General features: G+C 42.0%; 1 protein-coding gene across 4 annotated transcripts; it reads right to left on the bottom strand.

Moving 5' to 3' along the window:
* Nucleotides 1-8,624: 8,624 nt before the first annotated feature.
* LOC145422863 (uncharacterized) lies at nt 8,625-15,036 on the bottom strand. 4 transcript variants are annotated; one of them, XM_080294748.1, is made up of 5 exons: nt 14,507-15,035; nt 14,033-14,077; nt 12,410-12,468; nt 11,290-11,304; nt 8,625-9,206 (listed from the first exon to the last, which is right to left on the bottom strand). In XM_080294748.1, the coding sequence occupies exons 4-5, from the start codon at nt 11,300-11,302 to the stop codon at nt 8,713-8,715; spliced, it is 507 nt and encodes a 168-aa protein (XP_080150874.1). In that variant the 5' UTR covers nt 11,303-11,304; nt 12,410-12,468; nt 14,033-14,077; nt 14,507-15,035; the 3' UTR covers nt 8,625-8,712. The 4 variants fall into 4 exon arrangements, with proteins under 4 accessions (XP_080150874.1, XP_080150873.1, XP_080150872.1 ...); XM_080294747.1 differs by having other exon boundaries at nt 12,410-12,630; nt 14,507-15,034; XM_080294746.1 differs by lacking the exon at nt 12,410-12,468.
* Between the last annotated feature and the right edge of the window lie 200 nt (nt 15,037-15,236).

The raw sequence follows: 15,236 nt of genomic DNA, 5'->3' as shown, positions 1-15,236 counted from the left end.
GCTCTGCCAGGCTGATCAAAGGTATCGATCATCTCCACTAACACTAGCAGTAACTCCTCCACCTGCTCACACAACTGCATGTGCTGTAAGTAAGGAGAAATATCATATTTGAGATATAGTTTATGGCCAGAAGACACATACATTCATCAGCAGAATCAATGTTGTGGCAATTTTGGGCTTTTAATCATTTTTTTGTTTGTTTTTATAATCATTAAAGATGTGTCATTTGAACTGTTGTTTATCACCAAAACCCTCAAATTGCCCTGTCATCAATGCCCATGATGAGTGTACGTAAACTTCTGACCAAAACTGGATATAGAAGACAATGTTACAGTGTAAATTATTCATAGAGTATCATTTAAACAGGATGGAAAATTCTGTAATTATACAAGAATGATGTTATGATGTTATAGTAAGATTGTCTTGAATGCAAAGGTGTTATACTTCATGACTGTAAATGCAAATATGCAACATAACTATAAAAAATACATTCAATTATTTTAAGTCATGTGTGTAAAAAGATGTGCGTGGGAAGAAAACTTCTTTTTACAGCAAAAAAACTCCCTAAACTTCCGAGCAAGCACCCACACGCTGCCACGGGAATGTGAAACTCCCAGATCCTTCCACTGACCGCTATGACACACCTGCACCACGGCAAACCTCCGCCTGCCCCACTCCTGCTATACAGGTGAAAATAGAGCAAAAGGACCGCTGAGCCTTTGATTTTATTTATTTTCTGCTGTGTGTTACTTGCATTTGTTTGAAAGAGTGAGTGTAAACACAAAAAACATTTTATTTTATATGCTGGAATATGCAGAAAATAGGTTTAAATGTTAAACAAATTTCTTCCAGTGCATATAATTTAATTTTTGCTTCATTCGTAAAGTTAAAAGATTAAAACTAATAAAACAAGTTTCATTTTATTTCAACACTATTCAATAACGTTTACCCCAATACTACTTGGTCACTTAAATACTACATGTTGTCTTCATATTACATAATGTTCAACAAAGTCTAGAGTCTGGTTTGACATAAGAATTGAATGGATCTACAATGACTACCGTCCTCCTATCTTTATATGGGTTGCAAGGGCATAACCCAGAATAGAATAGAATTAGAATAGAATTCAACTTTATTGTCATTGCACATGCACAGGTACAGGGCAACGAAATGCAGTTTGCATCCATCCAGAAGTGCTTTAGTGATATAGATATACAGTGGGGCAAAAAAGTATTTAGTCAGCCACCGATTGTGCAAGTTCCCCCACTTAAAATGATGACAGAGGTCAGTAATTTGCACCAGAGGTACACTTCAACTGTGAGAGACAGAATGTGAAAAAAAAATCCATGAATCCACATGGTAGGATTTGTAAAGAATTTATTCGTAAATCAGGGTGGAAAATAAGTATTTGGTCAATAACAAAAATACAACTCAATACTTTGTAACATAACCTTTGTTGGCAATAACAGAGGTCAAACGTTTACTATAGGTCTTTACCAGGTTTGCACACACAGTAGCTGGTATTTTGGCCCATTCCTCTGTGCAGATCTTCTCGAGAGCAGTGATGTTTTGGGGCTGTCGCCGAGCAACACGGACTTTCAACTCCCGCCACAGATTTTCTATGGGGTTGAGGTCTGGAGACTGGCTAGGCCACTCCAGGACTTTCAAATGCTTCTTACGGAGCCACTCCTTTGTTGCCCGGCGGTGTGTTTTGGATCATTGTCATGTTGGAAGACCCAGCCTCGTTTCATCTTCAAAGTTCTCACTGATGGAAGGAGGTTTTGGCTCAAAATCTCACGATACATGGCCCCATTCATTCTGTCCTTAACATGGATCAGTCGTCCTGTCCCCTTGGCAGAAAAACAGCCCCATAGCATGATGTTTCCACCCCCATGCTTCACAGTAGGTATGGTGTTCTTGGGATGCAACTCAGTATTCTTCTTCCTCCAAACACGACCAGTTGAGTTTATACCAAAAAGTTCTACTTTGGTTTCATCTGACCACATGACATTCTCCCAATCCTCTGCTGTATCATCCATGTGCTCTCTGGCAAACTTCAGACGGGCCTGGACATGCACTGGCTTCAGCAGCGGAACACGTCTGGCACTGCGGGATTTGATTCCCTGCCGTTGTAGTGTGTTACTGATGGTGACCTTTGTTACTTTGGTCCCAGCTCTCTGCAGGTCATTCACCAGGTCGCCCCGTGTGGTTCTGGGATCTTTGCTCACCGTTCTCATGATCATTTTGACCCCACGGGATGAGATCTTGCGTGGAGCCCCAGATCGAGGGAGATTATCAGTGGTCTTGTATGTCTTCCATTTTCTGATGATTGCTCCCACAGTTGATTTTTTCACACCAAGCTGCTTGCCTATTGTAGATTCACTCTTCCCAGTCTGGTGCAGGTCTACAATACTTTTCCTGGTGTCCTTCGAAAGCTCTTTGGTCTTGGCCATGGCGGAGTTTGGAGTCTGACTGTTTGAGGCTGTGGACAGGTGTCTTTTATACAGATGATGAGTTCAAACAGGTGCCATTCATACAGGTAACGAGTGGGGGACAGAAAAGCTTCTTACAGAGACGTTACAGGTCTGTGAGAGCCAGAGATTTTCCTTGTTTGAGGTGACCAAATACTTATTTTCCACCCTAATTTACGAATAAATTCTTTACAAATCCTACCATGTGGATTCATGGATTTTTTTTTTCACATTCTGTCTCTCACAGTTGAAGTGTACCTCTGGTGCAAATTACTGACCTCTGTCATCATTTTAAGTGGGGGAACTTGCACAAGCGGTGGCTGACTAAATACTTTTTTGCCCCACTGTATTACAATATATATTAGCAATAGTATAGATATGTAAGTATATTACAGAAATGGGTCTATTATGGTATGTTATAATGTACACGGTATGAAGTATGTTGTGAATATTCTATAACTATAAGTATGTAAAGGCTGTAGTGAGTACAAGCTATGTACAGGATATGAACAGGATATAAATATGAAAAACTATACAGAATATGAAATAAATAACTTTACAGAAATCTGAGATATACAGCTATACAGAAATGGGAACTATGCAAGTTGTAAACAGTTGTAGGATTAAAAATTATCGAATGTACAGAATGATTATTTACACAGAGCTATACAGTAGTGCAGTTAAGATAAGTGAGGGTGTAGATAGTTTCTACAGAGGCTGTATAAAGTGCTAGTGGTTGTGAGTGGTGGTTCAGTCCATGTTATTATTGTGTTTGAGGGTACAGTTGTCCATTGTGGGTGTGTGTATGTTCAGTTCATGTGTTAACGTGGGTCAGATGTCAGGAGGCAGAGTTCAGGAGTCTGACGGCTGTGGGGAAGAAGCTGGTGGTCTTAGTCCGGAGGCTCCTGTGGCGCCTCCCAGAGGGCAGGAGGGTGAAGAGTCCATGTGATGGGTGACTGGGGTCTTTGATGATTTTCCCAGCCCTTTTCAGACACCGCTTCCTGTAGATGTCTTTTATGGCAGGAAGTGGTGCTCCGGCGATGCGCTGGGCAGTTTTCACGACCCTCTGCAACGCCTTCCGGTCCGAGGCAGAGCAGTTCCCGTACCAGACTGTTATACAGTTGGTCAGGATGCTCTCGATGGTGCAGCGATAGAAGTTCACCAGGATGTCTGAGGACAGGTGGTTCTTCCTCAGAGTCCTCAAGAAGAAGAGGCGCTGGTGAGCCTTCTTGACCAGCTTGGAGCAGTTGGTCGTCCAGGTGAGATCCTCGGAGATGTGGACTCCCAGGAACTTGAAGCTGCTCACACGCTCCACAGCCGTCCCCTTAATGTGGATGGGTGGATGTGGGTCAGCATTCCTCCTGTAGTCCACGATGAGCTCCTTGGTCTTCTCGGTGTTAAGCAGCAGGTTGTTTGTGTCGCACCACTCAGCCAGACGATCTACCTCCTCCCTGTAGGCGGCCTCATCATTGTCACTGATGAGGCCAATCACCGTGGTGTCATCTGCAAACTTAATGATGGTGTTGGAACCATCAGCAGGTCTGCAGTCCTGGGTGAAGAGGGAGTAGAGGAAAGGGCTCATCACACAGCCTTGTGGTACACCGGTGTTCACTGTGATTGTAGATGAGCAGCGGTTATCCAGCCGGACATGTTGGGGGAGGTTGGTCAGGAAGTCCAGTAACCATTTGCAGATGAGGGAACTGATGTCCAGGTCTGTCAGTTTCCTCGTGAGTTGTGAGGGGTGGATTGTATTGAATGCTGAACTGAAGTCTATAAACAGCATTCTGGCGTAGGTGTTGTTGTTGTCCAGGTGTGAGAGGACAGAGTGCAGTGCGATGGAGACTGCATCCTCTGTGCTCCTGTTCTGGCGGTATGCGAATTGGTGGGGGTCCAGGGTGGGGGGGAGACAGGATTTGAAGTGTGCTAGGACCAGCTGCTCTAAGCACTTAGTGATGATGGGGGTGAGTGCTACTGGGCGGTAGTCATTGAGGCAAGAAGTGATAGGGTAAGCAGCAGGGTACACCCTGGTCAGCTTACCAGCCTATCACATAGAGACAAACAACCATTAGCATTCAGGTAATTTAGAATTACCAATTAACCTACACTGTAAAATGTAATATTGTGTTTAATTAAAAAGTATGCTGAACTCAATCTTTATCAATTTGTTATTAGAACTCAATTTAAATAAGTTACCAATACTTTTTATGCAAAAATGCTGATCAGCTCAATTTATTTGAGTTTTCTTAACTTAGAAAAACGAAGTAAACTGGAAATGTTGCTCGTCAGTGCGGAAGGATGAAAGATGTGTTTTGAAAATGCCACGTCACTACCATCCTCCTCCCTCGCACAGATCAGTCCGCATGTTTGCGGTGCCAGCATTTTTTTTCCGGAATATGTTGAGCAAACCTGGAGAAGCTACAGCTCAAGAGATTATTGTTGTCATTGCTGTGGATCTTTACCTGATACACTGACTTGGTGAGTAAATGTTTACTATTATTTAAACTGATTTTGTGGCTTCTGTTAGTTTAGCATGAGGTTTATAATATGGCTAGCTAGTTAGTGTTAGCCTAGCGTTGCTGCTGCTGCTGCTGGGCTCATGTTACTTAAAAAACTAACACCACAGCCTTAAAAACCTTATAAAAATATGTGAAATGTGTGAAATTCTCTGTTGATTGTTTCAAATAAAAAAATGAGATAAGAGCCCAGACAAAAGTTTCGGGAGGTGCAACCATTAGGGGTGGGGTGTGGGGGGTATTTTCAATCGTAGCCATAACTAACTAACCTGAGTAGCAAAATACCGCAGGGGGGTTGAAAACCATACTCCAGGAGTTAGCTGTGCTCGCACGCTCTATTGAGCCTTGACCTCCTGGTCAGCTGGTGGTCAGCTTGTTTTAGTTCAAAGGTTTTATGGTTTTTCCTATAATACCTGGTGGTGTAGTCAGTGATTTTTTGTCAGTTCAGCCTTATACACTGAACAAAAATATAAACGCAACACTTTTGTTTTTGCTCCCATTCCCCATGGGATGGACGTAGAGACCTAAAATTCATTCCAGATACACAATATAACCATCCCTCCCAAACAGTGGTCACAAATCAGTCCAAATGTGTGGTAGTGGGCACATCTGCTATATTGAGATAATCCATCCCACCTCACAGGTGTGCCACATCAGGATGCTGATCTGACATCATGAGTAGTGCACAGGTGTACCTCAGACTGCCCACAACAAAAGGCCACCCTGGAATGTGCAGTTTTGTCTCACAGCAAAATGCCACAGATGCCACAAGCAATGAGGGAGCGTGCAATTGGCATGCTGACAGCAGGAATGTCAACCAGATCTGTCGCCCGTGCATTGAATGTTCATTTCTCAACCATAAGCCGTCTCCACAGGCGTTTCAGAGAATATGGCAGCACATCCAACCGGCCTCACAACCGCAGACCTCGTGTAACCACACCAGCCCAGGACCTCCACATCCAGCAGGTTCACCTCCAAGATCGTCTGAGACCAGCCACCCAGACAGCTGCTGGAACAATTGGTTTGCACAACCAAACAATTTCTGCACAAACTGTCAGAAACCGTCTGAGGGACGCTCAACTGCATGCCCGTCGTCCTCATCGGGGTCTTGACCTGACTCCAGCTCGTCGCCGTAACAGACTTGTGTGGGCAAATGCTCACATTCGATGGCGTCTGGCACGTTGGAGAGGTGTGCGCTTCACGGATGAATCATGGTTCACATTGTTCAGGGCAGATGGCAGCTGAGAATGTCCCAGTTCTTGCATGGCCAGCATACTCACCGGACATGTCACCCATTGAGCATGTTCGGGATGTGCTTGACCGGCGTATACGACAGCGTGTACCAGTTCCCACGAATATCCAACAACCTCGCACAGCCATTGAAGTGGAGTGGACCAACATTCCACAGGCCACAATTGACAATCTGATAGACTCCATGCGGCGATGTGTTGCACTGCATGAGGCAAATGGTGGTCACACCAGATACTGACCGGTTCTGGGTCCCCAGACCCCCAATAGCGCAAAAAACTGCACATTCCAGGGTGGCCTTTTGTTGTGGGCAGTCTGAGGTACACCTGTGCACTACTCATGATGTCAGATCAGCATCCTGATGTGGCACACCTGTGAGGTGGGATGGATTATCTCAATATAGCAGATGTGCCCACTACCACACATTTGGACTGATTTGTGACCACTGTTTGGGAGGGATGGTTATATTGTGTATCTGGACTGAATTTTAGGTCTCTACGTCCATCCCATGGGGAATGGGAGCAGTAACAAAGGTGTTGCGTTTATATTTTTGTTCAGTGTATATTATGTTTAACCCGAGTGACCACCCGGTCAGCTGGTGGGTAACAGGCATCTCCGAAAACATTAGAGCACTTATGCAAATATGTGATGTCTTGATGAATCGAGCAGGTATTTGAAGTTTACACAGCACCATTCTCGCATGAAAATATCTTAAAAGTTTATTTTTTGACCCAGAAAGAGTAATATTTCAAACTCCGCCACTCTGTGTTCTTCCGCCACTGCCTCGTTTGAGTTTTGGACGAAATGGATTCTGGGATATTGCATTTCGTCATTTCGAGCTGATTGGAGATCAAAACAGCCAATCAGATTTTTTTGCATCCAAGTCTGTGATTGGCTGGTTTTGTGGCACAAATATACAGAAAGAGTTGACGCAGACGGGCAGAAATGTTGAGAGCGCAAGCAACACATTGCGAGCAAGCACAAATGCAAAAACTGAGCGAGAGGGGCTGCTAGTGTGTGTGTGTGTGGATAATAGCAAACACTGAAATACATCTTTTGCATGCAGCAATGAATTTTGTTCACTCAAATTTAGCTTTTCTTCGCTCAAAATAAAATTTCTCCTCAAAATGCAACACTTGCACCTGCAAATTTTTTTTTACGTGCGCTCAATTTTTTTTACGTGCGCTCAGAATAGTGGCACAAAAATAATGCCATAATGGTATGGTGTTCTGGGGTTCAAATAGTGGGTTCGCATGCGCTTGGAAAGGTCACGTGAACTGCATTATTTTTGTTTGTGTTTTTTTTGTTACTGTGAAACACTTTAGGCTGTCTGGAAGTGGCCATAAATTTGTGTATACATATATGTATTGTAGGAATACAGCTGGAAATAAGCTGAGGAAAAATGAGTGTTTTGGGGAAAGAAATGATAAAGGGATGACTATTATGCCTAGTGGGAGGGGCAATGGGATATAAAGGGAGGCCGTCAGGGCCTACCTGGGCTTTCTGTGAGATGTTACAGTGAGGGTAACTTGAAGACTGGCTCAGCTGCTTGTGTTTTGTATATAGATGTTTGTTTTGTTTTGAATTAAGTTAGTTGTTTATTTTCTTTGTAAATAATCTTTTGTGCACCTGGGATGCCAGCAGAATAAACTATCCACACTGAACGCTTCCTGACTACGCCTGCATTTCTTCAGGACCCCGCGACAAAAGTTTCTTCAACTGTAATGAGTTTTAAGGTCACATTAGGCTGGTCCCAAGCCTGTATATATGTAGACGGTTGCACGAGGAACGGTGTCCAGCATTAAAACAGCATTCACCAAATCAAACATGCAGATCATCAAAAATAAGATTTCCATACTGGATTGATCTGGGTCTAGGGTAACAATAATCTTGGTCCAGGATTATTGTTAACTCTTGGTCAAAGACAAATGAAGAGGAGAGGGGGAAGGGGGTAAATGGATTGATTCGTACGTAGCACTTTTCTTCTCTCCCAGAGCACTCAAAGCACTTTATACATGTATACCTGTTTCATTCACACCCATTCATCCAAGCACTTTCTTCTATACTTAAGGGCTTACTAGCTACTAATCACAGAAATTCATACTCAAATGTATGCATGGAGAGCAACTTGGGGTTAGTATATTGCCCAAGTTGCATGGAGACTAGAGCAGCAAGGGATCAATCCACCAACCTTCCGATCAGGTTGTATGTGGCGAAGCGACTCCTGTCAGATGACACACAGGTGTATCCGTTAGAAGTGATTTCAACATATAAAAGAGGCATACAGGTTGAATATGCAAAACAGTGAGGAAAGGAGGACAATTAATTACACAAAATAATGTTTCTCTCTTGCACAGTGTCATCACTTAATCAATCACTCAATCAATGAATAAATAGTTATTGTATTTATTTATTAGTTTGTAATCAGTGTCACCAAGAAACCATAAAAACACGACAGTTTCTTAGTATAAAGCCGACATCTATACAAGGTTAAGTTCAAAACCGTTGCCTAACAGGGAAATCCTCAGTGTAGGACCAATAGTGAAACCAGTTCCTAGAACTTGTGCTTCTAGACCCCTGGCACCAATTCCAACTCCTGTATCTACTGCCAGGCCGACTTTAGCTTTCAATGGACCAGCAGAGGCTGAAGCACTGGCTACTTCTGCTCTGGCAAAAGCTCGTGCACTGAGAGAAGATAGAGAAGCTCCGGCTCCTGCACTGGCATTTGGACCTTTGGCTTCCGCGTCAAAAACGCTCCACTCAGCACGAGCGTAGCCCACTCCTGCAGCAGCATACACTCCTGCCTTTGGAACACGCTTTCCAGGTTTGTCCTCAAATCCATCTGCAAATGCATCTGCTCCTGCGTAGGTACCAGCAGCAAAAGCTTTACCGGGCCGATCAAAGGTGTCGATCATCCCCACTAACCCAGCCAAATCAGTAGTAATTTCTGCACCTCCTTGCAGAACTGCATGCGCTGCAAATAAAGAGAAAAGAGAAAAGTGTCGATCACCTCCAGTCTGCCAAATAACCCAACTGATAGAGGCGAGGCTGCCGGACACTGGCAGCACTGTGTTTATGTTATGCTAACCATAGCTGTGTAGCTAGCCACCACATAGCACATCATTATATACCAGCTAGCCCAACTTCAGCAACCCTACATACGTCACTGCTGTTTAGTTTTCTGTCTTCATTTATGCTGGAAGTGATAGCAGAGCTGTATGTTTTCATTTTTGCTGTGGCGGTTAAGCGGCCAGATTTTTGGCTTCACGACCCTCCTTCGCGGTTTGTGCAAGTCGAAGCTCAGTTTGCTCTTTGGGGTGTTTCAGCCGATGACACAAAATACCATCATGTGGTGGCCTTGCTGGATCCGCTGTCCACCTGCCGTGTGATGACCCTACTCCGGGATACCCCCACCCGGAGATACCCCCACCCCCATCCTTCAGCTGTGTGAAGGACCAAAAAGCTCTCCAGAGAGTGATCCGTACAGCAGAACGCTGCTGCAGGATTGCTCTCCCCCCGCTTCAGGACACCTACACCAGGAGATGCCGGACTAGAGCAGCGCAGATACTGAAGGACCCGTCCCATCCTGGCAACAAACTGTTCCAACTTCTGCAATCTGGTAGAAGGTTCCGCATCTTCCGGGCAAGGACAGAGAGACTCAAGAGGAGCTTCTATCCCCAAGCCATCCGTGCCCTAAACACACACACCCGCCCGCTCACATCATCTATAATTGACTGAGACAGGACTCTTCCAGACACTAAACCAAGGCACAATGTACATTTCAATTCCTTTAATTTTAAATATGTTTATATTGTCTATCCTGTAAAATAGTCAGATGTCTATTCATATTAATGTACAGAATTCACCTGCTTGCTGCTACTACTGCACATTCGCCCAATGTATATACTATATATATATATATATAATGTTCTTCCTCTACACCCCCCCCCCCCCCAATTTCTTTGCACATGTTGAGGAGCGTGTCAGGCTACATTTCACTGTGTGTTATACTTGTATAACTATGCATGTGACAAATAAAGAACCTTGAACCCAAGGTAAATACACCACTCTGAAGGCACTGCTGCGGCACTACTCCCTCTCTGATGCAGAGCGGGCTGAGAAACTCCTCTCTCACTCAGGCCTGGGTGATGGTACCGCTCTCGAGTTCATGGAGAGCATGCTGTCCTTGCCAGGAATGGATAATGGCGGATTCCTCTTCACTCACCTCTTCCTTCAACAGTTGCTGGCTCTAATGCCAGCTGGCCTTGCCAACTTCCTGCTGCTGGCCGCGAAGGATTACCACTCACTCACAGAAGAACCGGATCACATTCTCCCGGCTACTAGGAGCTTCGGCATCCGATGGCATCTCCCGCGTCCCCACCAAATCTCCCAGGGGCCACCGACTCATTGATTGGTTGTTCCCTTGGGTGGGGGGATCCCGGATGAGGGTCATCACACGACGAGTGGACAGCGGATCCAGCAAGGCCACCACATGATGGTACTTCGTGTCATCGGTTGTTGTTATTCAGCCTGGTTCTATGTGCCCCTTTTTTAACTTTGAGACCCCGCCCCTTCAAACATCTTTGCATGGCCCTGCGCCTGTCTAACTAACCCCACTAACTCCATGTCTTTGGACTGTGGGAGGAAACTGGAGTACCCAGTGAGAACCCACACAAATGCTAGGTAAACATGAAAACTCCACACAGAAAGACCCCGCTGGTGGAGTCGAACTCACGACTCACTGTGCTAACCCATATTAATATTAATTAAATAATAATAATAATAATAAAAAAACAAGTACTCTAGTAGGTTATTTACTTAAGTATTTCATTGAAGTACTATTCTTGTATGGGTATAATTAATGTAATTATACCTTGTACACGTTATACATGTAACTTGTACTCCTCTGAAACAGCTTCTGTACTTTGTGTTTTCTTCTTGTGTCTCTCTAGTCCTATTTTCTCTCTTCTCTTCCTCCTCACCCTCAACCTTATCACTATTTTAGTTTTAAAAGATATTCTCAAAATGCTGTTGCACTGCCACATTACATTACTTACCCTCAACATCCATATCTGAAAAAAAGAGAAATTTCATTAGCTTAAATATTGTATTTTCAAAATTCCAAAAGCTTGTCAGATTCATGCTTTGCCTGATCTAACCTCAAACAATCCCAACAAATTTATATGTAAATACGGTCAGGTCCATATATATATATATATATATATAGGGGCAGGGATAGCTCAGTAGGTAAAGTGGTCGCCCCATGATCGGAAGGTCGGCGGTTCGAATCCACTTAACGGCTACCCTGAGGTACCCCTGAGCAAGGTACCGTCCCTACACACTGCTCCCCGGGCGCCTGCTTAGTGGGCTGCCCACTGCTTCACTGAGTGAATGGGTCAAATGCAGAGAAAAACAAGTAATTTCCCCATGGGGATCAATAAAGTATCCATTATTATTATTATTATTATTATTATATTATGGCAGTCCTGGCGTTCCACACACACACACACATATATACACATGTGTGTGTATATGTATATATATATATTTATATATATATATATATATATATATATATATATATATATATATATATATATATATATATATATATATAACTGGACCACAAAACGAGAGATCCAGAGAACCTGACAAAGGACAGACACAATATAAGCACACAACCACAAAATCAAATTAAAACAGGAAATATTAAGGCACAGGCTAAGTCACACAACAACGGAGGAGACACACATGGCGGACTCGGTAGAACATACACAAAACAAAATACTGACAGGGGAGACTCGGAGTAATAACATGAGGGGAATATGTAAACCGACAGAGTTTACATATTGTATTTTTTAGACAGAGGGAGACAGGCATAACTTAGGAGACATAAGCAGAGGACATGAAAGCTTCATACAGGAAATGGGGAATGAGGCATCAACAAGAAAACACAGATCATAAGAATAACTACACTTAAAATCTAACCAGGACTGAACTCCATACTAACTGTAAACACTAGATCTTAAAAATTTACCCCAAACAGCAAAAAGAAATAAAAAATACAAAAAAAAAAAAACAAAAAAACACTCAAAATGCTGGGTCAACATCTCAGCACCCTGATAATTAATGCATGGTGTATGTATCCCATATTTCAATAATCCCATGTTTACTTACTTCAATTACTTGAATTTGCTTGGGTTATAAGAAATGCTCCTATGGTGTGTCCACTGTGGCTAAGAGGAATAATGATCAGAAGGATATAAGGACCAAATAAGGACTGAAAGATAGCTCGAAGATGTGAAACAAATGATAAGACACCCAACAGGAAAAGGGTGTGTCAGTAATTTGAGCTAGTGGCAGTTAGAAGGCTTTCAGTTCAATTTTGAGACACAAACCTATCAAAGAGAAAGCAAGAAAAGGAAATTAGTACAGTAGGTGAGAATTAACAACGTTGTGCAGCTGAAGGTGTTTTTTACTCCATGTTTAGCAGTCGTCTTTTTATTTAAATAGTTTGAATTGGTTTAGTAGATGGAAGGTACAGTTTGTTTGTTTTTTGTGATCAATACATTTTTATTAATAAATTTAGGAAGGAAGGAAGGAAGCTGTTGTAGATTTAAAGAAACATCTTAATTGAAGCAAAGGCAAAAAATTGGAATGAATTTTATGTGACTGTTCATATTAAAGCCAACAACAAGTGAAAATCCAAAAACCGGTTCCAAGCCGTTGTATTAATGATCTCCCCCCTCTCTCGCTGTGTGAGTGTGTGTGCCCTCACAGAAGGAAGGTCACAGCAGGAGGTTTTCTCAAACGCATTACCAATCAGTTTATTTTTTACAAGAAGTGTAGCTCATACAATGGTATAAATGTATTCTTTGCGATACTTTATAAATATGAAACTCTAAAGATTTTGAGTTCAGGCACATTGTGAAACAAGAATCTAAATATTTGTGTCACAATGATTTCTATAAAAGCATGTTGTTTATGGGGATAATGCGACAAATCTTTTGTGCGTCCTATTAATGATTAATGGTAATTGAAGAGGAAGCTTGAACCCTGGCTCAGGACATTTTCATGACAAGTGTCAGCGCAGACATGTGCTAACGAGAGATTATGTTTTATCATCATAAAGACTGTGATATGAAGCATCGTTAAAGTGTCACTTCAGTAATGTTGACTCATGTTTTTTAATAATGACTTTAAAACACTAAACACTAATTTCTGTGGTTTATTTTAAGTTTACAGAATATAACACGTGGTAAGACGATGAGTTTTACTTCTCACTGACCGTGTTATGTGTATCTATTTATCATGTATGCTACTTTGCTCTGTGGACTGTAAAATGTTTCATTGTGTTCATAATGTCATAATAGTGTTATAATAGTATTATTGTGTTCATAATAGTCAACAGTGCAATAGACTCAATACTTGAAATGTGCAATTCACTTGTATTTTTATTTTTTATTCCTATTTATTCTATTTATCCCCTTTGTATATTTTATTTATATTTGTCTCTGTATTTATATATGTGTGTGTGTATTTAGAACTACAAATTAAATTTCTTTTAGCAATTATTGGGTTTTTTCCCCTCTCAATCTTTGAATTCCAACTCTCCTCCTTTACTCGGGCTTGGGACTTGCAAATGATCTCAGGGGGTCTGGAAACTGACTAAACATAGCGGAAAAGTCGCTAATTTGGCAACACTGCATCACACGTACTTTTTCATTGTTGGGAGAAATTAGTAACTTTGGTTAAATTACACCCTTAAAATTATGTTAGAAGCCTGTGGGTGAAACCTACCTCCCATATTTGCTGCTGTTGAGCTGCTTCTTGTTTGGATATGTCCTGGAAAGAAAAAAGTTACTTCTGAAATACTTGAATATATAAACATTTAAACACAAAGGTGCTTAAACATGCAGTATTTTTTTTTTATTGTTTTGATTTGTTTTTCAGAACAAAGTACGAGTAAGTTAATAAGTTAATCTGTTTCTTGGAAAAGCCTGGAAAAAAAAAAGTTTGCCTGCGAGGCATCTTTTGGTCAGTTATTGTTAAGAAAACTGGGAGAGCTGCTGTAAAAAATTAATATAGAAAATTATCAGTTACACACTGATAATAGATTATGTGTCATCATCTGTGAGAAAGGGTTAAGTTTTCTCATTAAAACAATAACTTGCAAGAACAGGTCAATTAAAATATCATAGATTAATATATACTACAACATTTGATATGGACTGTAGAATGTAAGAATCAGATAATAATCCGATGATTACTTACTTGAATAATGTCGCTTGGGTTACAGGAAATGTTTGCACGCCTTTGCTCTAAGCACTGAGGGTGAGAGGAATAAATAGCAGAGCAGGAGGGTGGAGGCCTTGGGAGGGGGGGGGGGGGGGGTTTACAAGTGACTCACAAGATTCTGTTAAAATGCAGAAGTTAAACTAAAAGCGGCATAGACTGTTATTGTGGGGGAGCACTTGTTCCAGCTTGCACTGTGAAGGCAGGAAATATGAACAGGGAGGGATCAAAACCACCCCAGATATCTGTACTGTACGATAAGCTAAAGTTGTCAAAGTGAGAATATTCAAGTAACGAAAATCTGCTCTAGATTTTACAGTGTTGCTGTTTGGCTTCAAGTTCAAATAACTTGATTGTTTTTAGATATCTGCACAGTAGACAAGAATCGACGTTTATTTAAAAAAAAAAAAGTAAAAGTATACAGGGTGGGCCATTTATATGGATACACCGTAATAAAATGGGAATGGTTGGCGATATTAAAGTCACTTTATCGTACACTTTATCGAAAACCTAGTGAGGGCTTACTCATGTTTACCACTGGGGGGCTGTGTCTCAGGAGGTAGAGCAGGTCACCTATGGATCGGAAGGTTAGTGGTTCAATCCCTGATTCCACCATGTCAAGTGTGAATGTGTATGAATGTAGTTAGGGGGCATTCAGTGTAGAGAAATTGGCTGAATGTTGTATAGAGCATATTGAGTAATATGGGAG

The sequence above is a fragment of the Astatotilapia calliptera genome, chromosome 20, assembly GCF_964374335.1.
Source record: "Astatotilapia calliptera chromosome 20, fAstCal68.1, whole genome shotgun sequence".
Classification (NCBI taxonomy): domain Eukaryota; kingdom Metazoa; phylum Chordata; class Actinopteri; order Cichliformes; family Cichlidae; genus Astatotilapia; species Astatotilapia calliptera.
This window is presented reverse-complemented; position numbering and strand designations above follow the sequence as displayed.